At 42.3% G+C, this 26683-nt stretch overlaps 1 protein-coding gene, 1 long non-coding RNA gene and 2 other non-coding genes across 7 annotated transcripts; 3 read left to right on the forward strand and 1 right to left on the reverse strand.

Annotated features, from left to right (window-relative positions):
* The first annotated feature begins 1475 nt into the window (after window positions 1-1475).
* Window positions 1476-6521, forward strand: LOC133921111 (putative D-cysteine desulfhydrase 1, mitochondrial). 4 transcript variants are annotated; one of them, XM_062365855.1, is made up of 11 exons: window positions 1476-1785; window positions 1932-1997; window positions 2126-2320; window positions 2395-2505; window positions 2862-2953; window positions 3422-3511; window positions 3645-3702; window positions 3773-3886; window positions 4148-4245; window positions 4436-4626; window positions 6466-6521. In XM_062365855.1, the coding sequence occupies exons 1-11, from the start codon at window positions 1546-1548 to the stop codon at window positions 6504-6506; spliced, it is 1296 nt and encodes a 431-aa protein (XP_062221839.1). In that variant the 5' UTR covers window positions 1476-1545; the 3' UTR covers window positions 6507-6521. The 4 variants fall into 4 exon arrangements, with proteins under 4 accessions (XP_062221839.1, XP_062221840.1, XP_062221842.1 ...); XM_062365856.1 differs by lacking the exon at window positions 6466-6521 and adding an exon at window positions 5815-6412; XM_062365858.1 differs by lacking the exon at window positions 6466-6521 and adding an exon at window positions 4734-4829.
* LOC133921112 (uncharacterized) lies at window positions 5079-6956 on the reverse strand. The gene is made up of 3 exons (XR_009910210.1): window positions 6575-6956; window positions 5565-5673; window positions 5079-5465 (listed from the first exon to the last, which is right to left on the reverse strand). It is a non-coding gene; the product is annotated as an uncharacterized LOC133921112 (long non-coding RNA).
* Window positions 6957-10685: 3729 nt separating this feature from the next.
* Window positions 10686-10824, forward strand: LOC133923323 (small nucleolar RNA Z247). The gene has a single exon (XR_009910581.1). It is a non-coding gene; the product is annotated as a small nucleolar RNA Z247 (small nucleolar RNA).
* Window positions 10825-19617: 8793 nt separating this feature from the next.
* On the forward strand, window positions 19618-19756 carry LOC133923326 (small nucleolar RNA Z247). The gene has a single exon (XR_009910584.1). It is a non-coding gene; the product is annotated as a small nucleolar RNA Z247 (small nucleolar RNA).
* The last annotated feature ends 6927 nt before the right edge of the window (window positions 19757-26683 follow it).

Consider the following 26683-nt stretch of genomic DNA (forward strand, 5'->3'; position numbering starts at 1 on the left):
GAAGCTGGACGCACGGTTTCTATTGGAACCGTCTGAACTATGTCATTTGTACAGATAGTCACATTTTGGAGCCGTCTATATTACTAGTACAAATGGTTCTTAAATACAAACCGTCTGCACTAAAGCGTCCCATGTCATGGAAACTATTCCTCATCATTTTCAGACTATTCTAGTTTGGAATCGTCTGTGATACCCTTTGCACAGATGGCTCCGAATATGCGTTTATACAGGGGGCATCCTACTAAATCATTTCTGTAGTAGTGACAGTCGCCATTTGATTCGACAGTTGCGACCCCGACCAAGTAGTGGAGTGGGGCAGCGAGCGGAGAGAGAGGTGGAGTTCACGGTGTGGATCTTGCCGATGGCCACTCCTCCCTAATCCACTATCTTGGAGCTTGATCTGATTGATGAGGTACTCAATCCAGCCGAGGAGGGGGTGTCACTATTGGCATGGGGAGGAGATCCAGAAGAATCGCCCTGACATCACCTCGACAGAACACAACATCACAACTGCCGTGAAGTCGGGATAGGACGCTGCCTCGATTCGGGACCATAAACATTGCTCCTACCCTAAGGCCGAGCGAAGATGGAGCGGTGAAGTGGCGACGATGTTGCAGGTTTGCAGCCACAAGACTTGAGGTCTCAAGGGCAGAAGCATGCGACACTAGCAAGATGAGACATAGCATTGCTATAGTGACATCAACACTAGTTGGCGCGGGGATGGATGACGAAGATACTGCTGGGCATGTGGTGGGAAAAATTCAAAAATAGGCAACATACGATGTCGTATTGTTAAAATAGATAATATATCAGCGTATTTGTAAATTTAGCATTTGTATTGGACACTTAGTTCACCGAAAACCTAATTTCGATACGCGAGATATCGAAAAAGGGTGGGCCCGATCGTTTTTGGCACTTGATCGTTTTTGGCAATAGTCGGATCCACCATTTTTCAATACCTCGCGTACCGAAATAGGGTTTTTAGTGAATAAGGTACCAAATACAAATAGTAAATTTGCATATATGTTGATATGCTGTCCATTTTAATAAACATGATACCATATGTTGTTTATTTTAGATTTTGCCCGGCATGCGGTAGAAGTGCTTACACCAAGAATAAAAGAGGGTGCGTGGTCTAAAAAAGGAGGGTGCGTGGCAGAGGTTTGTTTTTCTTTTTGTTAGAACAACTTTTAAGTGAAAGTAGCACTTAGACTTGTATTTTTGTAATTAAAAATCACTCAAGACGTATTTGTTCGATAATTCTCTCATAATATATCTATATTCTCATACTTAAATTTACGATTAATGTTATTACGTTGAATATTTATGCTGTGTTTGCATTGCAACATAGAATCACTTACTAGTTATATTCAGAAATCCCACTGACGATATGAGCCCATTTATTGCACTACCCAAGCCCAGTTCTTTAGGCCAGGGTTGGGCCAGGATTATTTTTATTTTATGAGTGGGTCTGGCCGTGTGGGCAGGTTGCTGTGGCCGCCTTCTGCCGGCTGCTGCGCGTCTAGTGGAGAACCGACAATCTCCATGTTCCTGGTCGGGCTCCTCAGGCCCGCCCTTCCCGTCACTCCCACTCTCCAACTACCCCACCGCCACGCCGCCGTCCGCCGCCGGAGTCTGATCGCCGCGGCAGGGATGGCAGGAGTCACCGCCACCTCCCCCGCCGCCGCACAGATCGGGGGCTTCCTCTCGAAGAAGCCGTACGTGCCGCCGTCGTGGGCCACGCACCTCTCGCCCGTCCCTTCCCATACCTTCTCGCTCGGCCATGTACGCTTGTCTATCTCCACTACCTGATCCAGTGACACCTATCTGCTCTAATCCATGACTTCAAATCAGTTTAAATTGATTCGAAATTGTGTGTGAAATAATCACTTTTGTGTGGCTCACAGCTTATATTTTTCTGATCAAAACAGTTTCCAACACCGATTCACAAGTGGAATCTGCCCAATCTGCCGGAAGGCACGGAAGTATGGATCAAGGTGCAACAAAAGAGCAACTATCCTTCTAAATTTCCATTGCTATGCTAAGGAAAACTGAAAAGGTTTGACTCGCTGTAGCTTGTTTGTCACATGTGGTTCTGACATGGGAGTTTTTGGGAAATTTGTAGCGAGATGATTTGTCCGGCATGCAGCTGAGCGGCAACAAGGTGCGGAAGCTCGAGTTTCTGATGGAGGATGCCGTGGCGCAGAGCGCGGACTGCATTATCACCGTTGGTGGTATCCAGAGCAACCACTGTCGTGCCACGGCAGTGGCTGCGAAGTATCTGAATCTTGATTGCTACCTGATACTACGTACCTCCAAGGTGAATTTTATGTGCCTATGTGCTGAAATCAGTAGAATGATGTGATATAAACTGGTTTGGATGGACATTTTCAGCTTCTTGTGGAAAAGGACCCTGGTTTGGTTGGCAATCTACTTGTCGAGAGATTGGTGGGGGCACACATTGATCTTGTGTCTAAAGAAGAGTATGGAAAAATTGGCAGTGTGGTATGCTCTTTTCCATGTTCTATCCTGTCATTGCTATGAGCTGTTTTGTAGCTCTGCCAGGCCATGTTTGGCCAGAGTCTTGTTCCACAGTAGTTTTACATATTATCCACACTTGATTAGCCATAATTTTGTTGGAGATCTGAGCAAGTTGCTTGTGCCACAATAAATTTTCGTACTGCACAATTCAACAGGCTCATTTTGTTACATCTTTTCAAAATCTTGGTTTTACTGCCTGTTCTCTGGGTATGTATTTAGATAAACCAAAAGAGTGCATCATTCCAATGTGTGCAAACACTTCCTCTAGTTTCTGTTTTGCTTAACAAAATTTTAACCTCAACATGGATTTTTCGGTGTAGGCTTTAGCTGATTTACTGAAAAAGAGGCTATTGGAAGAAGGGCGGAAGCCATATGTGATTCCTGTCGGTGGATCAAACTCATTAGGAACTTGGTATTATCCTATATTCACTATTAACTGCGAAACCATGATTGCATATCATATTTTTGTGTTTGTATTATAGTCCATCTAAAAAACAGTCTTTGTTGCTATGCTTGAAATGAACACTATTAGCATCTCATTTTGTTATAAAGATCTGTTGGCCTTTATAGTTTATACTACACTGGGGATATTATAGGCGCTGAATGTAGTGGGTGGATCTCATGTAATGCAAGAAGATCTGTGTAACACGTGACATAGTGGCTGATTAGTGGAATGTAGTGCAGTGACTTATGGTGATCAATGTAAAGAAGCTGAAGAGGGGGAAATGTAGCATATTTTTTATTTTGAGCTGTGTGTCAACTGTTAGGTGAATAAAAATAAGAGATTACAGGCTGTAAAGATAACAGTTGGATTTCAAGTAGCCTATCATACTCTCTCAAAAAATTATCAAATGAATACTTATCTTAATAAATCTTATAGGGGATATATTGAGGCGACAAGGGAGATTGAGCAACAAATTCAGCACTCTGCTGACGATCAGTTTGATGATATTATTGTTGCATGTGGCAGGTATTTCATCAACACATGTTGTTTATTACTTTTTACGGTATATGTGTGTATGCCTAGATCCCATTATGCATGCCTCGATCCAGAAAGTTGCAAGATTGTCAGTTTATGGCTGGAGATATTTAATTTCATGCAGTGGTGGAACCATTGCTGGTCTTGCATTAGGATCAAGATTGAGCAGCTTAAAGGCAAAAGTACGATCTTCCTTTATTTGTTGACTTATCCTGCTGAAGTTTCCAGACTAATAAGTTGCTTGTAGGATAGGTCCATGCATTCTCTGTTTGTGATGATCCTGGATACTTCTATGACTATGTTCAAGGTTTGATTGATGGACTTAAATCTGGTTTGGATTCACGTGATATAGTCAGCATTGAAAGTGTAAGTATACTTTGGAACTTTCAATATTGGATAGTAAATTATTTTGGTACGCAGACTCCAAAAATTACATCTTCTGTGTCCTACAACCACGACCTTGTCTAAATGCATATATCATATAGAGAATATAATTGTTCTGCAACTTATTTGTTCATTTCACAATTTAGCTTTTACAATGTAATTCTAATCATTGAACTCATCTTGTTCATATAAGTTGGGAGTCTGTGAACATTTACTTGCTCAACTGCAACTTCCGCTTGACAGGCTAAGGGATTAGGTTATGCCATGAACACAGCTGAGGAGCTTAAGTTTGTCAAAGACATAGCTGCAGCAACAGGCATTGTCCTTGATCCAGTCTACAGGTGCTATACATTCCTTATGTTGAAGTAATGAAATAGGTTTGGCATGGGATATATGATCTAATATCCTGTGCGCTAGTCTTAGCTGGTCATAAAATTGTATAAATGTTTTACTTTGTCAAGCTAATACTGAAGATCCTTAAAAAAAAATTCCCTTCCTTAATGAGCATATACATGTTTTATCTTACTGCAGTGGGAAGGCAGCATATGGAATGTTGAAAGACATGGCTAGCAATCCAACAAAGTGGAAAGGGCGGAAAATCCTGTTTGTCCACACAGGTGGTCTTCTTGGATTGTGTGATAAGGTTGACGAGTTGTCATCTTTGTCTGGGAGCTGGCGCAAAATGGACCTTGAAGATTCTATTCCGCGCAAAGATGGCACTGGTAAGATGTTCTGATTGGTATGGTCCAAATGCTTCCATGATGGTTTAGTCTTCCAGACATTGTTTGCAATACAGAGTATAATTATACATTTGTGCAAGAAAATGCAGAATAGAGAGGGTTGGCATGGAGTAGAGTATTGATGGAATTTAAGAATAAAGCACATTTTTCTGCCATTTGGAAATAAAGCTCTGTATATTGATGTTTGGGCTCCTTTTCCGGTCTTTCTTTTTCTTATCTAAGCTTGCTTTTAGTTGTAAAGAATTCCAGTATTGGATCTGTTAGCACAAAGGCCTGCCTAGCAGTAGCTGTTTAGTGCCATCAATAAAGCAGCTGCCAAGTACCAGCCAATAAGGTCCCCTTATCAGCTGGATCCGAAATAATTTTGTATGAAAAAACCCTTCTGCTTTTGGGCAGAAACTTGTGAAGTAAACATTCATATTTACTTGGGCAGCCATGTCATGCACATATATAAAAGCAAATGCACCATCCACACACTAAGTAAGTTTGTAGGCATTTGCTTACAAGTATCTTGTAAAAAACAGCAGAAATGTCGATAAGAGGTAACAGAGGGAAATTCACCAATATCACAAATCGACAACAGATTTCGAGTAATAATACTGAAAGGCTAATCGTCAGATCCAAACATCACCATCCTTTCAAATAATATCAATTCAGATATAACCTTGCTAGTGGATAACTGAGCACCCAAACAAGCCCATTAAAAACTCCCACCTTTAAGCAAATAGGATCAGGCACTTGATCCGGTTGGACCATGCACCACATTAACCGGGCATGTTGCGTTGTTGACTACATAGCTGCTGACACTTCCAAGGAGGGCCCTGCATTGAGATCAAAGGAGATGCAGAAATATGAGGAAGCTGTGATTAGCCAAAGACTAGCCACTTGTAGTTTAACACAGAAGAGATTTACATGCTAACCTTTCAAGGGCCTGCAACCAAGCACAAAGGTGTTGACCTTGAGATCATCTACTGCCTCACAGAGTTTCTCCCTTGCATCACCCCAGTAAATCTTTGCTAGTACTTCTACCTGATCCAGCCGATATGGAAGCATTGTTTTACTTAGCATCATATTTGGATACAATACTATTATAACTTTGCTGATGCAAACTTCAGAAGTATTTCTACAATGTTTGATTAGCCACTTCTCATACTTGGTTGTTTGGCTTAGCATTCCAAAGATATAGAAGGGACTGTTGACAAGGCCATGCAAATAACTTCAGGAAAATGTGGAGGAAATCAATTGGCTGTATGACATGCAAATAATTCTTTCATATGTCAGTCCTCGTACTAATTCTGCCGGTTGTTTTATAGTGGGGAGGTCTTTGGCCCGTGGTTTCCCCCGTACAGTCAGGTTTTGCTGAGGTGAACATTTTTGTGATGCCAATAAGGACTTGGTACCGATTCCTTGCCTTTTCGTTTAGGGATTCCCTACAGGTTTACACAGGCCTGCACACTGCTTATAGCCTCATTGGATGAAGTAATGTTTGGAAAACGATTAATCTTTAGCGTGAGGTTTAGGCAAACTATGATGAAATCGTATATAGACATGCAAAATCGACTAATTTAAGAGTGTACTTTCTTGCTGACTAATCTGATAGGTGACGATGCAAACTTAGATGGAAATTCAAGTACTTTCCAATCATACTGTTCAGCTCTGTACCTTGTAGCGTGAAAAGTACCATACGTTGGCATAGCCATTGGACCATTACTATTGTACTGTATCTGTTAATTTATTTTTATCTATGAGATCAAGCAATTGAGCACTATGCATTCTGTTCTGCGCTGCAATAATATTTTATTTTACCAACCTCGACAGCAGAACCCTTAAAAAGAGTGAAGAATTGTGCACTACCACATTAGCGCGCGTGATCGCATCGCGGCTGCAGATAATTCCGTGAAAGATTCAGTTACTGTTGTAGAGCAATTACCTGGTTGGACTTGGATGCAGCGTGCAGGATCTCCAGTATCTCCTTATCAGGGTTGACCCTATACCTCCTGTTGTAGACGCTTTTGTCGGCAAGACTTACGCGCGCAGGAAGAAGCAGCAGGAGTCCGCCCCGCGACAGCAGAGGACGCGCTGTGAACACGCACAAGCCAAAATGCGCCACAGCTAGCGTCTGTTGGTTAGTTAGCTTCTATTGGTTCGAGTTAGATTGAGTTAGTTGGAGTTAGATTGAGTTGTGGCTGTTAGCTATTTGTTAGGAGATTGATTAGGGATTTGTTAGCTCAGTTGTTAGGGCCACCTCTAGATAAAGAGCACGGCAGAACTTTGGAGATCAACAGGGAATTATCTAGCCACTTAATTGGTTGTTCAGAGCCTCACTCGAGGGTGAACACGCCATCGCTTCCTTGTCTCAGCGAACCACCAAACTAGCCATAACATCTCAGGTATTAGAGACCTCTTGATCATGGGCGACGTTGTCTCGTTCTATATGTCCGGGACAGAGCTACAATGGTACTACCATCTTGAACGTAATCGCGGAGTGCCGATATGGCCACAATTTGTGGATTTCGTCAACCTGCGCTTCGGTCCGTCAGTCTAGAGCAATCCTCTTAGTGAGCTCACCCATTTGCGCCACATGGGCACGATGGCCGAGTATGAGGATCACTTTCTGACGCTCCTGGCACACTGCGAGAATGTGACCGAGTGTCAATAGATCGACATCTTCACCGTCGTTCTCCACAATCAGCTTCGCGTTGATGTCGAGATGCAAGGTCCGGACACACTGGGCATGGCGAGAGCCTTTGAACGACATCTACAGATCGACGATGATGATCATCATCTCAGACATCGTGAGTCGCTGTGTTCCTCATCAACACCACGCGCCTATGGCTCGGCATCCACGACAGCGCCAAAGCCAGCACCTGCACCAGCAGTTGTCGGCACCAATTCATCGGCATCCACACCACCCGCCCACACGGTTCCTACACCAAGGGCACGCTTCACGCGTCTATCTCTAGGGGAGATGGCCGAACGACGCATGTAGGGCCTGTGCTTCAATTGCCCGGAGAAATTCTCAAGGGAGCACATGAAGCCGTGCACCATGAAGGGGATCTACCTGATGGAGATTGACGATGCGACGCCCGTGGACGACGACACCTCCAACACAGACGTCAAAATCTCTTTGCACGCCCTCACCAGCATCAAGATGGGGAATACGATGCACCTCGCCACCACTGTCATCTCCGTACTGTTGCAAGCACTGGTGGACTCTGGCTCCACGCACTCTTTCATCGCTACCGACAATGCACATCGCCTCAGCCTCACGCCAGAATCAAGGCCTAGGCTGTCCGTTGGCGTCACCAATGGCGAGTGTGTGTAGGGATGGAAACGGATCGGATACGCATGGAATCGAATTCGGATAGTACGATTTACCACATTTTAATCCGAATACGAATACGGATCCGGATATCTTCGAATACGAATACGAATCGGATAGTTCGAATACGAATCCGCATTCGGATATCTACTCGATCTTCGAAATTCAGGTTGGAAATTTAAATTTTTGAAAAAAATTGACTGAAATTTGATAAAATTCGAATGAAATTTGTTCTACATTGATTGGGCCGGAATTTTACAAATTTTGTTCAAAATTCATGTTGGAAATTTAAATTTTTGATCAAATTTAACTGAAATTTGATGAAATTTGACTGAAATTGTTCCAATTTGATTGGGTTGGAATTTCATTCATATCTGAAATTTCTAAAACTTTAGTAAAATTTGGTTCCCTGGTTGGCGGATACGGATACGAATCGGATATATCTCTAATTCGGATATCCACATTTGAATCCAAATCTCGAAAACGAATTCGGATATATCCATTTTAGTATCCATTTCAGAAACGAATACGGATACGGATATCCATATTCGCATTTTAACGGATACGGAATCGGATAATTCGGATTTTCTGCCATCCATTTCCACACCTAAGTGTGTGCCATCGACGGGTGTTTGCAAAGCCGTCAACGTCACCATCGACCACGAGGAATTCTCCATCGATCTCTACTTGATTCCACTGGATGGCTATGAGCTTGTCTTAGGCTGCCAGTGGTTGAAAACATTGGGACCCATCATCTGGGATTCCGAGCACTTGACAATGATGTTCTGGTGCAATGACCACCGCATCAAGTGGGTCGGCGGGGCTGCTGAACCAGCACCCAAGATGTCCGCCATGACGGGTCACGATCTGCTTGCGCTGCTGCTGACAGAGTTCGACGACATTTTCTAGTCCCCATCCGGTCTTCCACCGCAACGTCACCTTAACCACCGCATCCATATGCTCCCCGGCTCGATGCCCGAGGCGGTTTGACCCTACTGCTACCCTCAACTAGTCAAGGATGAAATCGAGCATCAGTGTGAGGACATGCTTCAGCAAGGCATCATTCGAACCAGTACATCAGTGTTCTCTTCACCGGTGCTGCTGGTGCGCAAGCGGGATGGGTCTTGGCATTTCTATGTCGACTACATGGTCTTGAACGCCACGACAGTCAAGGACAAATTTCTAATTCCCGTCCTCGATGAGCTCAAAGGCGCTAATTTCTTCACAAAGCTCGACCTGAGGAGCAGCTATCACCAGGTGCGGATGCATCCGGATGACATTGAGAAAATAGCGTTCCGCACCCACCATGGCCATTTCGAGTTCCTAGTCACGTTGTTCGGCCTCACAAATGCACCATCCACTTTCCAAGCGCTTATGAACGAGGTTCTGTGTCCCTTCCTTTGCCGTTTTGTACTAGTTTTCTTTGATGACATCTTGATCTATAATACAGCGTGGTCTGAGCATCTCCAACGTGGTTATGGCAAGAATGGAGATCATCGGATAAACCGTGGAAAGGAATGGGAACATCGTGTGATGATATTGACAGCAAGCTATTTGCAGCAGTGACAACAATTACCATTGGAGATGGTGCAAAGGCGAGCTTCTGGCTCTCGGGTTGGCTGCAAGGCCAACGTCCTAAAGACCTAGCACTAAATCTATACAAGCTATCAAATAAGAAAAAGTGATCAATCAAGGAGGCCCTCAGAGAAAACACATGGATGCAAGATCTTAATTTGCATGGCAATATCACAACGACAACCCTACAAGAATGTCCTTCTGTGGAATATGGCACATAGTTTGCAGCTCAACCCGAATCGTTCGGATGAAATCTGCTGGAAGCTCAACGCTAATGGCACATACATGGCATCTTCGGCATATAGAGCACAATTTATTAGATCGGTGAGGACCATGCACAACACCATGATTTGGAAAGTATGAGCTCCTCCAAAATGCATGTTCTTTGCATGGATCATCATTCAAAACCGTGATTGGATTACAAATAGTCTAGCGGCTCAGGGATGGCCAAATAACACACACTGCCCTGTCTGCAGGCACACACCTGAATTGACACTTCATTTACTAGCTGAGTGCAGATTCTCGAGAATGTTGTGGACTCTAACTGCTGCATGGGTTGCATACCCGGAACTCCAACCATCTTCCTAGCGCCCAAGTGATTCAATGCATGAATGGTGGACAATGCTAGCTATCACACAAGGAGTGCCAAAAAGAGCTAGCCAATTGCTAATCCTTCTAGTTGTTTGGGAGATTTGGAAGAAGCGTAACGCAAGAATTATTGACCACAAAGAGCTCTTCGTGACGTTGCTTCTTGTCAAGATCAAAGAGGAGGCCAGAACATGGGTCCTAGCAGGAGCACGTTGGTTTGCGAGTATTATTTTGAGAGGCTAATACTTTTTTTTGTCCTGGTTTTCTCTTGGCTTCGCTAGTTGGCCTCCCAAGGCTGCTAGCTTGTAAAAGACTCTTCATTTTGCGATACAAATTAGCACTTCCTCGTGCTGATTCGTTCAAAACAAAAGTTTTTGCCATGAAGACCTCCACACAAGTGTGGAAGGCCATTGAAGACATGTTCTCCTCACAAACACGTGCATGGTCTGTGAACACGCGTATAGCACTGGCCACAACACAAAAAGGCAATATGTTCGTCGCGGAGTACGTTGGGAAGATGCGGGCACTAGGAGATGAGATGGTAGCAGCCGGACACCCATTAGATGACGAAGAGATGATCTCCTACATCCTCACTTGTCTCAACATTGATTTCAATTCAATTGTGTCTGCCATATTCGTACTAGTGGAACCAGTCTCAGTCAACGAGTTGTATGCTCAGCTACTTAGCTTTGAAACTCGGATGGATCTTCTTCAAGGTAACTCTCAGTCCTCTATCACTATTGCATCTCGTGGCGATCAAGGTGGTTGGAGTGGTCGTGGTTGTGGTCGCGGTCAAGACCGTGGTCGTGGCAACTTCTCCAATGATGGCAGATTCAACAACAATAATAATAGCAGCAACAATGGTGGCAACAATGAACGTCGACCTAAGTGTCAATTGTGTTATAAAAATGGGCACACAACGATAAACTGTTGGAACCGCTTCGATCCTGATTTTGTTCCAGATAAAAGAAGTGTTGCAGCCGCGACAAACTCTTATGGAATGAACACAAATTGGTACACTGACACAGGCGCTATCGATCATATCACTAGTGAACTGGACAAGCTAATGGTTCGTGATAAATACACTGGCAAGGATCAAATCAAAACAGCGAGCGTAGTAGGTGTGAACATTAATCATATTGGTCATACTATTGTTCACACCCCCAGTCATAATCTTCATCTCAGAAATATTCTTCATGTGCCTCAAGCTAAAAAGAACATTGTCTCTGTTTATCACCTTGCTACTGATAATCGAGCTTTCCTTGAATTTCATCCTAATTTTTTTCTTGATTAAGGATCAAGTGTCGAAGAAAACCCTTCTTCAAGGCAATTGTGGAGGTGGCTTATATCCCCTCGCCACCATCCCAACCGAGGCTAAATATAAGGCGCTAGGTGTCATTAAACCTTCTGTAGACAGGTGGCACAATCGTCTAGGGCATCATTCACTTCCCAATGTTTAGCGAGTCATTAGTAAGAATAATCTTTCATGTTCTAGTGAGAGCAATAAAGAGTCTGTGTGCGATGCTTGTCAATAAGCTAAGAGTCATTAGCTACCCTATCCAAAGTCATTTAGTGTGTCCAGTGTTCCTTTATAACTAATCTTTTCAGATGTATGAGATCATACGCATGATTCGGTTGGAAGAAAGAAATATTATGTTAGCTCTATTGATGATTACAACAAATTTACTTAGATATATTTGCTCAAACATAAATCTGAAGTTTTTTAGAAATTTCATGAGTTCCAAAGCTTAGTTGAAAGGCTGTTTAGCAGAAAGATTATTTCTATGCAAACAGATTGGGAAGGCGAATATAAGAAACTAAATTCCTTTTTCCAGAAAGTTGGGATCACTCACATTGTCTCTTGTCCTCACTCCCATCAACAGAATGGATCTACTGAATGAAAGCATCACCATATAGTAGAGGTCAGTCTCTCTCTTCTAGCTCACGAATCTATGCCTATAAAATTCTAGGACGAAACTTTCCTTGCTACCACATATCTTATCAATCAAACACCAAGCAAAGTCATCCACTTTTCTACACCTTCAGAGAAATTATTCCATCAAAAACCCGATTATTCTTCTCTTAGAGTTTTTAAGTGTGCATGTTGGTCTAATCTTCGTCCCTTCAATAACCGCAAGCTTCAATTTAGATCCAAGCAATGTGCTTTTCTCGGTTACAGTAACCTACACAAAAGGTTTAAATGCCTTGACATTGCTTCTGGTCGTGTCTACATTTCACGTGATGTAATCATCGACGAAAATGTTTTTCCCTTTGCTCATTTAAATCCCAATGCAGTGCCATGCTCCGATCCGAAATCCCTCTCCTACCAGCTTCTTCTTTGTGCCAAAACAGTATTGATAATTCTGGGGGTGCTCCTTCTAATGGTCCTATGATTAATATTCATAGTACTGCAAATCCTGATATTCCTGTTCAAAACAATGGAGTTTCTGTGCCCTCTAATCAATGTTCTACGCAGCACACGGTACCCTCTGCAGCTTCTCCTGCAGGAAATCCTAGCGCTGGCAATGATGGTGGCAGACCCTGCACTGGTGTGGCCGGCTTGGGATTGGCGCCGGCGTGCCGCAGGGTCTCCGGTCTCCTCGGCGTCCTCGCCCTCTGGTCCCGCACAAGTGTCTGCTGGAGCCACGTCACCCGGCGCGCTGCAGTGTACACCCGGGGAGACCAGGTCTGCACCGACAGCACCTGAGCCGGTGTCAGCGTCAGCACCTGCACCGACAGCGTCACCAGTACCTGCCTGCAACTCGCCAGCGCCTGCTGCGACAGTGTCAGCATATCTGGTAGTAACAACGAAGATGATTTACATCTATCTGTGTACGAGCCAAATTTGCTGGATCATCCTCGTACTCGTCTACAAAGTGGGATACGCAAACCAAAAGTCTATACGTACAGAACAATAAGGTATGGCCTGTTAACTGTAACCGGAGAACCTCAGAACATGCAAGAGGCTTTAAGTAATAATTCTAGAAAGATGCAATGTATACTGAATATATGGCTCTTGTTAAAAATAAAACACGGCATCTCGTACCACCAGATAAGGGGAGAAACATTATTAATTGTAAATAAGTGTATAAAATAAAGTGAAAGGTGGATAATACTGTTGACAGATACAAGAGTAAACTAGTTTCGGAGAGTTTTGAGCAAATGTATGGTATTGACTATGAAGACAACTTCAATCCTGTAGCTAAGGCTGCAACTATTAGGTTTGCTTTGTCTATTGCAGTATCTAGAGGATGGAGTCTTTGATAATTAGATTTGTAGAACGTGTTTTTTCATGGTGTCCTAGAGGGGATGTGTATATGAGGCAACTACTAAGTTATGAAGATAAGTCCGTACTAAATTATGTGTGTAAATTGGACAAGGCATTATATGGGTTGAAACAGACACCATTAGCGAGGACTATTAGGCTTGATTTGTCTATTTTAGTATCTAAAGGATAGATTCTTTGACAATTAGATGTACATAATGTATTTTTTCATGGTGTTCTAGAGGAGGATGTGTATATGAGGCAACCAGCAGGTTATGAAGATAAGTCTGTGCCAAATTATGTGTGTAAATTGGAAAAAACATTATATGGGCTAAGCTTGTTCTGTCTATTGCAGTATTTAGAGGATGGAGTTTTCGATAATTGGATGTGCAGAACGCGTTTCTTCATGGTGTTCTAGAGGATGATGTGTATATGAGGCAACCACCAGGTTATGAAGATAAGTCGTGCCAAATTATGTGTGTAAATTGAACAAAGCATTATATGGGTTGAAACAGACACAAGAGCGTGGTATTCATAATTAAGTATGAAATTACATAATATAGGGTTATGTCCATCTAAAGTTGACACTTCCTTGTTCTTCTATAATAAAGGCAACGTCACAATATATTTTGCTTATATAGGTTGATGACATAATTGTGGCTAGCTCTTAATAGGAAGCAATTGTTGCTCTACTTCAAGATCTTAACATAGAGTTTGCATTCAAGGATCTGAGTGATCTGCATTATTTTCTAGGAATTGAAGTTAAAAAGGTACGTGAAGTACTCTATTAACACAAGAAAAGTATACATTAGATCTACTGAAACGAGTAGGAATGATGCACTGCAAGCTAGTTTCTACGCCACTTTCTGTTACAGAAAAATGGTCATCATATGAAGGAGATGCATTAGGACCTGAAGATACATCACAATATAGAAGCATTGTTGGTGCTTTGCAATATCTAACACTGACACGACCAATTATTACTTTTCCGATAAGTAAAGTGTGTCAGTACTTACATTCTCCTACTACTCAACACTGGACAACAATTAAAAGAATTTTGAGATATCAAAACATACAATGGGCTTTGGACTATGAATTAGTCGGTCATCCTCTATGCTAGTAAGTGATTTTTCTGATGCAGACTGAGCGTTGTTCATATGATAGGAGATCTATGAGAGGTTTTGCAATATTTTTTGGAACAAATCTTATATCATGGAATACACGGAAACAGACAACGGTTGCCAGGTCAAGTATAGAAGAAGAGTACAAATTTTTAGCTAATGCAACAGCAGAAGTCATGTGGATACAAACGTTGCTCGATGAATTGTGAGTTTGTGCTCCTAGAGTAGCTCGGTTATGGTGTGATAATATTGGTACACCTTATTTGTCAACAAATACTGTCTTTTATGCAAGGACGAAGCATATTGAGGTAGACTAACACTATATTTGAGAGCATGTTCCATTGAAATTATTAGATATACAGCTTGTACCAACAAAAGATCAAGTTGTTGATGGATTCACCAAACCATTATCAGCTCGAGGTTTAGAAGCATTTAGACATAATCTTAACTCAGATGTTATGATTGAGGGGGAATGTTAGAGATAAGAGTTGGTTGAGGTGGATTCGCTCTTGTGTCTATGCGCCGGTTGAACTTCTGTTAGGGATAGAACTTGTAGATAGAACCGGCGGACTCAAATCAAGCGACCGAATCAGCCTGTTTGAGTTGTAATTCATCTGTATCTCCTGCTGGACAGCCCATATAAATACAAGTATGCGGCCTCGCGAGAGGTGATAATGCTTCCTAATAGCCCGTACCTTCTCGGAGAAGTGCTAGCTCTTCACCGGTGTCCGGTCGAGGTTGCTCTCTCGATCACCGCCGTCGCCGGAAGAAAACTGAAACAGTAGTTCTTCGTCTTCAGTGCCGTTCCTATCGTCGTGCATGGTTGAGGAAAACTTGATCACCATACATGGTCGATTTTATTGAAAGAAACATATGCTGAATATTTCAACCAACAAAGACTAGACTTTTCGTTACAACAGAAGCGACACCCGCTGTACGCAATTTTCTTTCTTTGCGCGTATGCACGCGGCAAAGATCCCCGAAACATTCTCAGAAGTCCACTGTACCCATATCTTTGATTTTTAAACGATGGAATTAAGTAGTAAGTAGCATTTAGCCTACAGTTTACTAAACATGTAGTGCTTAAGCTTGCTTGGACGTCTAAGACTCGTTCTGTCTTCTGTGCAGGGCGTGCAATGCAGGACAGGGGTTCAGTTAAGCTATTGGCGGGCAATTGTCACTGAACTTTCTGCCAGAGAGGGCCGCATTTCTAGTGCTGGAACCGGACTCGTTCTTCTCTGAAGATTCGTGCAGATTCTAGTGAACTTTTCCAAGTAAAGTCTCGTACAAGTACTAAGCCAAGTATTAGGGGATACTCTTCAGCGAACTTACTACACGAGGTATGCCTATAAAAGGAGCACCTTGCTTCAGCCAAAGGCATCAAGCCTAATTAGCTCTTTCGGAGTAGTCACTTTGAAGGTATGGGTATCTTCTTACCCTGAAGAGGCAGTAAGCATATATTTTATTTTTTTAGGGAAGAGGCAGTAAGAATATGCTTGGTTATACTCTCTGCAGGTTTCATTGCATTAGTTTCTAGCTACTCCAAAAAAACAGCGCGGCCAAATTAATTTTTCAGATTTTCTTTTTCACGTGAGATGACTCGTGCCATCCATACTCTGTTATTCTCAGGAGTCAGGACTCAGGAACATCTTCTTGAAGCATTCGAACTCGTCAGGCTCAGCGATCTCTGCTGGAAGGATGGGACAGCCTAAGCGTAACAATGTGAAGAAGAGCATCTGGCAGTTCCTCTGCGGCTGCTCATCACCCCAGACAAAGTGATTAATTCGGAGTTAAATGCACTGGAGGTTAAGGATCTAAACTTGCCAAATTCTTTCGTACAGTTCGTCAGGAGTTGTTTCATGACATGTCTAGTGAGTCGGTATACCCAGTTGTTTGATTTAATTTGTATCTGGTCTTGTTAAATTGTATTCGTGTTTGGCATCACGAAGGATGTTATGAGTCGGTACACTCAGTTGTTTGATTCAATTTGTGTCAGTTTGTCCATTGTAGTTGAATTGGGCATCTCTGCTGTAAGGGAAATAAGGAATGTAAGTGTCATGTAAAATATACCCTGGAATAAAAGCTTGCCCGTTTGGTTATCTACCGTGAGTTTGTTTTAAGAATGCATCGTGCCACATGATAACCCGTGATATTTTTTTATCTAAATATGATAAAGTCAGCCAAGAGGTTGAAACATGAACTATCCAACATAAACACTATTCTGTGATGTCTTGATTTGCTCAAAACTATAGTACCTGAAGTCTGCAGACCTGCAGCTGGATGTTCAGAATTTATGTTCTGAGACGTGTAAACACTCCTATATGATGGCTTCTAAAGGAAACACTCCGATCGATATGTTTGTTATTCAATACCTAGCAGTAGCATTCCTCTTGATTTCTCTTAAAAGTTGTTTTCCTGACCTGAACAAGTTCTCTCGAGAGTTGCAAGTGAACACTAACAATTAAAAGATGGTGGCAACAGACACGTAAGAAGGTGGCACGTAATCAACGACAAAGTTTTGACGGTCTTATCATCTTCTTTTGGTGGAATATTTAGAAAGAAAGTAATCGGAGAACTTTTAAAAACAAACATCTATCAGTAACAGAGGTGGCTTTCCAGCTCAAGGAGGAGATAGATCAATGTCGTTTAGTTTCTGTTATTTTCTCTTAAGCTTTCAGCTTGTTGTTAACAGTTTTCCCTTTCTCGTTGCTTAGTCTCGGTTCTCAGAGTGAGTCTTTGGCCGGTTGTATCTTCGATGATGTTTGCATCTCCTTCTGTTTCGGTTTTAGGGAAGTCGGTCATGTCATGTATTTTTTCTTTTGTAAACTTTTATTTTATTCCTTCTAATATATGATCGGTAATTCTCTTACCGTCATTTTCGGAAAAAAAAGTTGCAAGTGAACCGGAAGCAAGTTTTTTCACGAGTGTTCATTAGATCTATCATGCCATGTTGGATGCATATGGCCGGAGAGCAACCACACGTCCGAGGAACGTTTCATCTCATTAACCAATGGATCACGTCACTGGAACGCTCCTCTCCACACATTAGATCGAGTACTCTGTTTTCCTTTTGCGTTCGAGGAAGTTACATCATACTTGTTTCTTACATGGTGCATCGCTGCTCTCATGGAGAGGAAAATTCTATGAGCCTAAGATCATTAAGGTTCGTATTGAGGAGTAGATAAAAAAATTATTAAATAGATAAGAGAATTAATGGATTTATGATTATCAAGTGAAAAAGATGAACATGCGAAATAACCGTGTATCCATACCCCTTTGGAGTTGCATTTGCCCTGCTCTCACACACATATGCATGCAAGCACACACACAAGCACAAATCAGCGGCGTTCACGAAGTCCGAACGACGTCCAAACGCTTGTCGATACGCGAACAGTTTCCCTTTCTTTGAACACTTCAATTATCAGTAGCAGCAATTGAACCGTTCCAAGCAAGATAAACAATCCTAAAAAAGATGTAAACTAGGATATTGTGCGTGGAGTAAGACCATCTCCAACAGAGTCTTTTTACGGACGAGAATCCCTTCACAAAAGAATTTTTGTTAACTTCAGTGTTTCAATAATTTTTTTTTATATTTTCCGTCATGAAAGGATTCTCAAGATCATTCCTCCGAAACGAGATTTTCTCTTCTTTTTATTTACAAATCTCTTTTAAAAAAATTATTAAAAATAAGAGAAAACAAAAGAAATTAGAAAAAAAGAAATAAAAAAGAAAACAAAATTAAGAGAATACGGTTGAAATGGTCTAACCGTGTTTCATACATGCCGACCGGAAGGCATCAAACCAGCCCAGGAATTTCCATCGAATTCCGAGCAGTCACATACCGACACTAGCACAGTCAGGTCAAGTCTTGCTCATAGCCGTACAGAAATACTCCAGAATTATGCTTTTGAGACTTGTTGTAAGCCTTGCATCCCAAGCAACTCGTATTTTCACTTTAAGGTCATTTCGAGTATGTATCTTTCACTAAATATTCCGATGACCTGATCTACATGTTGAATCAACTTCGTGTTTCTTCACGTATTTTTCCTTGTACGTGATGGCCAAGTTTCCTCGGTCGTGTGACGGTAAGTGCTGTAAACAGTAACATGTTAGGCTCGCTTGTACGTCCATGCAGAGGCATCAGCTGTAGAAGGGGAAAAAAGTAATATTCAGAGGATTGGTTCTCCAGTGAATCTTCTTGGGTTTTCATTTCTCAGTTTTTTTCTCCCAGACGACCCTATAGGGGAACTAACGAACAACTAACCTCTTTCACAACCTCTATAAATAGAGTTCTAGGAGTCCTGGTTGTTTGCACCGAGGGCACCACCCATCCTGTCTTGCTCAGTTTCAGCGTTGTTTTGGTTTCAGGTTATTGGAAGATATACTTAGAGATAAGATTGTATCTCAGGTAAATCACCTTGTAATCTTCTAGAATATCTTTTAATTGATTGTAATCCGAGATCACGGTTGTACACGCCGCAGGGGCTGTTCCTTCCTATTAATACATGACACGGCCCCTAACAGGGTGATAACACTTCCTATTTTGTTTACATGGTAATCAGAGCCTAGGGTTCTCCCTCCACATCCATGGTGGCGCCCCTCCCGTCTGGTCCTCCACATCCATGGCGGCGTCCTTCCCGTTTGGATCCCCTCTCCTTGGCCAATCGGTCATTGAGCAACTCACGAAGTCCAATCACCCAATCTGGAAGGCTCAAGTCCTCACAGCTCTGCGTGGTGCGCAGAAGGCCGGGTTCATTTACGGCAACGCCATTGCGCTTGCTGCTACTCTGGAGGTTGCCAAGGGTGACAAGGAGATAGAGAAGGTTCCGAATCCCACGCTTGACCGATGGGTGGCTCAGGAACAACAAGTTTTTAGCTTCCTGTTGTCCTTTTTGTCATGCGAGATTCTCACCCAAGTTGCCACCATGTCAACGACTGCTGATGTGTGGTGTGCGATTTAAGGAATTTTCGCTTCACCATCTCGAGCGCGAGTCATCAACACTCGCATGGCGTTGTTGATGACACAGAAAGACACTATGACTATCGCAGAGTACTTCAGCAAGATAAAATCCTTAGCAGATGAGATGGCATCTGCGTGCAAGAAACTCGACGATGAAGAACTGGTGTCCTACATCCTCGCCGGCCTCGACATTGACTACAACCCACTGGTTTCGACAATTGCTGCACGAGTGGAGCCCATCACAGTAGCCGAGCTCCATGCACAAATGCTTTCCTTTGAGATGTGCATGCACCTTCTTCATGGCGGCTCGCAATCCTCTGTCAACTCCACGTCAAGAGGATGTGATGGACGTGATGGTCACGGGCGTGGTGGCCGTGGCCGAGGGAATTACTCCAACAACAAATCAAGCAACAATGGCAGCTACAACAACTCCAATCGGCTGATCTATCAACTATGCAACAAGATTGGTCACACTGTTGTTAAGTGCTATGCAAGGTTTGACACCTCTTTTACAGGAGAAGAAAGGAGTGGCTACGGCAGCCACCACTTCATACGATGTTGACACAAATTGGTACATCGATACGGGGGCAACAAATCATATCACGAGCGACCTTGACAAACTGACTATGAGAGAAGTACAGTGGCAATGGTCAAGTCCACACAGCCAGTGGTGCAGATATGAACATTAATCATATTGGTCATGCTATTGTTCATACCCCTAGTCGCAATTTTCATCTAAACAATATTCTACATGTTTCTAAGGCCAACAAAAATCTTGTTTCTGTTCACCGCCTTGCTACTGATAATAGAGCCTTCCTTGAATTTCACCCAAATTTCTTTTTGATCAAGGATTAGGCAATGAAGAAAACCCTTCTTCACGGCAGGTGTAAGGGTGGCCTCTATCCTTTGACGCCCTCCTTCTCATTTAGTCCAAGTCGACAAGTTTGTGGTGATATCAAACCTTTGTCTACAAGATGGCACAATCGTTTAGGTCATCCATCATCATCTATCGTCCAACAAGTCATTAGTAGGAATAATATTTTATGTTCAAATGAGTCCAATAAAGAGTTTGTGTGTGATGCATGCCAAAAGGGTAAGAGCCATTAGTTGCCTTATCATAAGTCTACAAGTGTCTCAAGTTTCCCTTTAGAAATTGTGTTTTCATAAGTATGGGGTCCTACACCCAGTTCTGTTTGACGAAAGAAATATTATGTTAGTTTTATTGATGATTATAGCAAGTTTATATGGATTTACTTGCTTAAAGAAAAATCTGAAGTTTTTCAAAAATTTCATGAGTTTTAGAATCTTGTAGAGAGACTCTTTGGTAGAAAGATCATCACTATGCAAATAGATTAGGGAGGTGAGTATCAAAGGCTAAATAATTTCTTCCAGAGGATTGGCATCTCCCATCAAGTCTCATGTCCTTATGCTCATTAGCAGAATGGCTCAACACAAAGAAAGCACCGTCATATAGTAGAGGTTGGTCTGGCCCTTCTTGCTTATGCTTCTATGCCATTAAAATTATAGGATGAAGCTTTTGTTAAAGCCACATATTTAATCGATCGTCTTCCCAGCAAAGTCATAAAGCACTCTACCCCTTTGGAACGTCTGTTTCATGAAAAGCTGGATTATAATTCTCTTCACATGTTTGGTTGTGCATGTTGGCCAAATCTCCGACCATATAGCTCCCAAAAAGCTTTTTATTCTAAGCAATGTGCTTTCCTTCGGTATAGTCCTCTCCACAAGGGATTCAAGTGCTTAGATATATCCGAAGGGCGTGTCTATATTTCTAGAGATGTATTTGATGAAAATGTTTTCCCTTTTGCTCACCTTCATCCTAATGCCGGTGCTCTTCTTCGCTTGGAAATTTCCTTGCTTCCTATTAGTCTTCAAAATCCATCACATATTTATCAAGAGGGTATAACAATAGGTGATCAATCTATTATTAATGATCCTGCTAATATTTCTTGTGGATATTTGCTATCAGTGATGAAAACTAAGTGCAAAACAGTGCAGAATTTGAGCTCCTACAGATTCTGGACGTTGACATGCATGGCGGTAGCAGCACTGATCCCGGTGGGGATTCACTTGGTGCACTATTGATTGGTGCCGACACGCACTCTCCTGGGCGGACGCCTTCCCTAGATGCACGCACACGTACGATTCCAGGCGATGCTTCCACTGGTTCAACTTCGGGTTTTGTGATTGGGCCTGCGACAGGAGTTGAACTCTCCGATGTGCCTGGATCCAATGCGGAATCACCTCCGTCACCTGAGTTAGGACCAACACCAACACCCGTATTGACTGAGCTAGTGCAGCCAGCGGTTGAGCCAGCGCCAGCACCATCCAAAACAGTAACCAAATCAAGACAAGGTATTACAAAACCAAAAATTTATACATATGGCAATGTAAGGTATGACTTTTGACTGCTACTGGTGAACCACAAAGTGTTCAAGTGGATTTTAGTAGTAAAGATTGGAAGAAGGCCATGGAAAATGAATATGCTGCTCTTATGAAAAATGATACATGGCATTTAGTTCTGCCTTGTAAAGGAAGAAATATCATAGATTGTAAGTGGGTTTATAAAGTTAAAAGAAAGGCAAACGGTACAATTTATAGATACAAGGCTCGTTTGGTTGCTAAAGGATTTAAACAACGATATGGTATTGACTATGTGGACACCATCAGTCCTGTAGTCAAAGCTAGCACTATTCATATTGTTTTGTCTATTGCACTGTCAAAAGGTTGGAAGAGTCTAGATCTACTCTCTTAGGTGTTTGCAAGAATTGCTATTTGCTTGGAAAGAATATTGAACTAAAAGACAAGCGCCTTAACAATCTATAATCTAGATTAGAGAGTATTAGGTGTTCAAAGGATGTGCAGCTGAACAGTTCCACCTACATAGTCTTTCAGGACAAACTCAGCTGAGTTAGATGGCAAGTTTAAAAGCTTTTGATAGAGAATGAGTACACCCTTTCTCTAGTGGAGAATTGCTCAGATGATAAGAGAAAAATGAATTTGATCTTGGCCAAGACCAAAATGTGTACTGACGAGGCGGGTTTGACTTTTGGGTTGGGTTTTGAGAGGATGGCTTACATTGGAGAGAGTAAGATTGTATTCACTACACCTACTACCCTAGAAACCGAAAAGTCTAAGATTGATGCTACACCATCACCCATCAAGAAGAAACTCATGTCACAACCCATCAAGAAGAAACACGAACCACAGCCCAAGAAAGCTCCACAACCTAAGGTGAGAGCCCCTGTGAGAGAGCCCAGAGTGACCGGCAATCGAGCTCTCGAGAGACTTTACCATTGCACCAATTGTATGCGACGTGAGTAGGAATGGAGTACTCAGGACACGAACCGCCCCTCTTTTGGTGTACATGAGACTTTTCCTCACTCTCGCTTGTGAGTTTCTGACACTTTTCAGTTCTCCTCTAGAGGCATTGCCTGTCGTAGATTTTACCAAGACTAATATGATTTTGGTCCACACGTAAGAGTCTTTGAGTCCTAGCGCTTAGGCAAACCACATTTTCCTCATCGTGGTACTTGCCCCCAACGTGTTGGTGTTAAGTTGCATGCACCTATCGTTTCTGCTTCAGGGTGGATGACCTAGTACTGGATTCCCATGAAGTTTTTGACTAACCCTAGTACTGTGCCATCCACTTTCTATTCTTCTCATATGTAGCTGGCCGACAGAGGCATGGAGAACAAGTGGCTCATTGACTCTAGTTGTTTGCATCACATGACTGGAGATTCATCATAGTTCTCTAGCCTCACACCAATGAAGCATCACAAGTGCATCACATTCAGGGATGATCGGAAAGGTAGAGTGAAGACCAAAGGAACGATAAAGGTAAATGAGAGTTTTACTCTAAAAAATGTGGCTTTAGTTGAGCATCTCGGATACAACTTACTTTTTGTATCTTAGTTGTTTGATGAGGATTTGGAAGTGCGCTTCAAGCATGATACTTCTTGAGTTCTTGATTTTTCTAGCACTTTGATTTGCAAGATTTCTCGAGTTGGGAGAGTTTTTGGAGCCGATTTTTCTGAGTCTTCTAGTTCATCTCGGTGTTTAATTACCCAACCTTATTCTGAGCTTTGAATGTGGCATAGAAGACTAGGACACATGAGCTTTTATTTGCTTACTCGTTTGAATGACCTAGGCTTCATCTGAGGGTTGCCCAAGCTTAAGTTTGTGAAGAATCTTGTTTGTGCTACTTATCGGTATGGCAAGATGATTGCCGCTCCTCACCCACTAGTCAATCTGGTGATGACTGAACGATCGGGAGAACTTCTTCATATGAACACTGTTGGTTCTTCTCGGATTCGTTCGGCGGGTGGGAAGTGGTATGTTCTTATCATTGTTGATGATTTCTCTTGCTACTCTTGGGTCTTTTTTCTTGTGAGCAAGTATGAAGTATTCTCACACTTTTAGAGCTTAGCTTTGAGATTGTTCACATAACTTCCTGGTGCATTGAAAGCAATTCGTAGTGATAATAGCACCAAGTTTAAGAACTATCTCTTTGATGCTTTCTGCCTTGAACATGGCATTGAACATCAATTTTATGCCCCACGCATTCTCAGCAGAATGGCGTGGTTGAGAGAAAGAACAAGACTTTGGTGGAGATGGCTAGGACGATGCTCGATGAGCATAGGACTCCTCCTTGAAGAATTCCCTTCAAGGATAAATATAGTGCTCATACAGGAGTAGGGTGTTACGCCTCCGTGCGGCCCGAACCTGTCTAAAACCCGGCGTACCCACTTTTTCTTGCATTAGGGTGATCGTCTCCCGCCAGCCATCGCATTTATTTCCGTTCCCGCTTATTTCCCAAACAAGTTTTTCCAGGATCATCCCCCCGGCCGAATCTCTAAAAAGGGGTCTTTCGGGATCCCTGCGACAGGAGTTCACTCTCCGACAACTAGTTTCTCTAATCTTTGTACTGAACATGAAATTGCGGATGTTTTTGTGGTGATATCTTTTGGATAATTGAACAACATGATCAAAACTTGCTTCACTCCCGGTGCTTGTGACATGAACTCACTTCGAGACTTTGTGCGCCTTTGAGTTATATTGTTTACTTCTAATAGTGCTTTGACATATCTAATTCTTGCAAGTACTTTGTGATCTATATGTGAAGCTTTGTAGGCTTGCATTTTATTTGCACATCTTTTGCATAGTCTATTATCCTTGATGTTTGCATTGTCAAAGGGGAAAAAATATGCCAAAAATTTTATGCTCAAATATTCAACAAGGGATGTGTTTTGGGGTTTTGGAGTTTTTCTTGCTTTTTGAGGTTTTTGGCTCGTCTTTACTGTTCTTAGGGCTTTTGCAATGTTTCTTATGCCAAGTGACATATTTTGCTCTTTCTCGAATTTTTGGTCACTTGGATGATCTTATCTTGTTTTAATTTCTTCAAACCAAAATCTTTGTGCTTTGAGGGTTATCAATGCACTCATCAAGGGGGAGGTTGAGAAACCAAGTTGTAATATGCATTGGTTTTCTTGTGATGAGTGATTGATATTGTCATTTATTTGGTTTGATGATCTTTGGTTTTGCATGAGCTTTAATGTGATTTGAATTGATTTGAGATTTCATTTGAGCATATTGATTATGAACTAATTGGAATTGGAGTTGGAGATATGTGTTTGCTTGTCTCATGGTGTGCAGGTGATGGATGCAACTTGGCGGTCGACGGCGGGATGATGGGACCAAGCAGAGTGCTTGGTGCCAGACGATCAAGGAGGCTGGACGGAGTCAAGGATGATCCTAGTTGAATATGTGGAGGTCAAGCAAAGCATTGAAGACGGATAGAGACGGCGTGTTGACGAAGTCAAGCGAAGGGGATACCGGTGCAAGTGACAAGGTAGCCCAAGGGATCGGGAGCGGGAGAGACTTGCCGGCGGTTAGGATCGCATGACGGAGTACACGCGTCGACATCGAAGCACTTGCTTAAGATGTAAGCAAGGCGGTGAGTCACGCTTTGAGAAGCATGCAGGCGGTTTGGCCTCAAAACCGTAGGAAGACTGGAGGAGTATGTAGCACCATCGCGAAGCTAAGTCGTGAAGGCATTGCGGCCGTCCGATGAATGGAGAAGAAAATTGACCAAAATATCCTGAGTGGTAGGTAGCAGTGCACTATAAGAGAGTGGTATTTTAGGAAAAAGTTAGGAAACTTAAGTGCCAAGTTTCCTAGACCTATAAATAGAGGGGTAGAGCTAAAGAGAGCTTTGAACCAGCCACTTGAGCCCCCTTATGCCACCCATTTGAGAGCCTTAGAGTTAGAGTTTTAGATGAGAGAATGATGAGTGCTTAGCCTATATAATATGTGAGATTTTTGAGAGATAAATCTTTGTAATCCGCCTAAAATAGGGCTGACCTCTTTAAGTTAAGTTTATGTTTTTGCATATGCTTGAATTCCCCTCCTTCTAGTTTTTCTTTATTGGTTCCTTTGCTAGTATGTAAGTTTTTCGGTTTTCAATTTTGATTTTCGTTTTGATTTTTGGGCTGAAATTTCAACATCTTGTGAGATCATTCTTTTCGTTACTAGAGGTATAAAAACTCACATACGAGTGTATGCTCATGGGTCTTGAGTACCCTTGCCTCTAGATCATCAACTTGGAGAGGTTCCTTGTCCGAAAATCTTTTCTTTGAGCTGCAGTTTTTCACCTTTGTAGGGTTGTTTTTCTTGATGCTAGTGAGTTAAATACTCATATACTCATGTATTTGAGCGGGTCTTGAGTCCCCTTGCCACTAGACTATCATCTTGAGGATAACCTTGTCCGGTGTCCATCTTCTCTAGTTTTTTTGAAGTTGTGAGTTTTTATACACAAAGACACATGGAATGGTTTTGAATAGAAACTATGGTTTATATTCCATCTGTGGAGTCATGTTGCTATGAAACTAGTCTTATTGCTTTGCCTCTCTAATTCTTTTGCTTCCGCTTGAGCGTTTTGAGATGCGTTAGGTGAGAAATAGAAAAAGATCATCTATTTTGAAAGAAATTTGTTGAAACGTCTATTACCCCTCTTGTCGCCGTTCTTGTTCCTACACGATGACAAGACATGCTAACAAAAGGGTTCTAGGCGCTAGGCGGGGCGACTATAGAACGAGCGAACAAATTCAGACTAGCATTAGGGGACACCCTTATGACTTAGAGGACCATGTAACTTACGTCGCAGAAGCACTAGGATTCTAATGCAAGCT

Source organism: Phragmites australis, chromosome 6 (assembly GCF_958298935.1).
Source record: "Phragmites australis chromosome 6, lpPhrAust1.1, whole genome shotgun sequence".
Taxonomy (NCBI): Eukaryota; Viridiplantae; Streptophyta; class Magnoliopsida; order Poales; family Poaceae; genus Phragmites; species Phragmites australis.

Bases quoted from the DNA above. Each gene is read 5' to 3' on its own strand.
- LOC133921111 (XM_062365855.1), top strand. From the start codon at position 1,546: ATGTTCCTGGTCGGGCTCCTCAGGCCCGCCCTTCCCGTCACTCCCACT. The intron at 2,506-2,861 runs GTATGCTCTTTT...TTTTCGGTGTAG, and splicing joins ATGGAAAAATTGGCAGTGTG to GCTTTAGCTGATTTACTGAA. The intron at 4,246-4,435 runs GTGCTATACATT...ATCTTACTGCAG, and splicing joins GTCCTTGATCCAGTCTACAG to TGGGAAGGCAGCATATGGAA.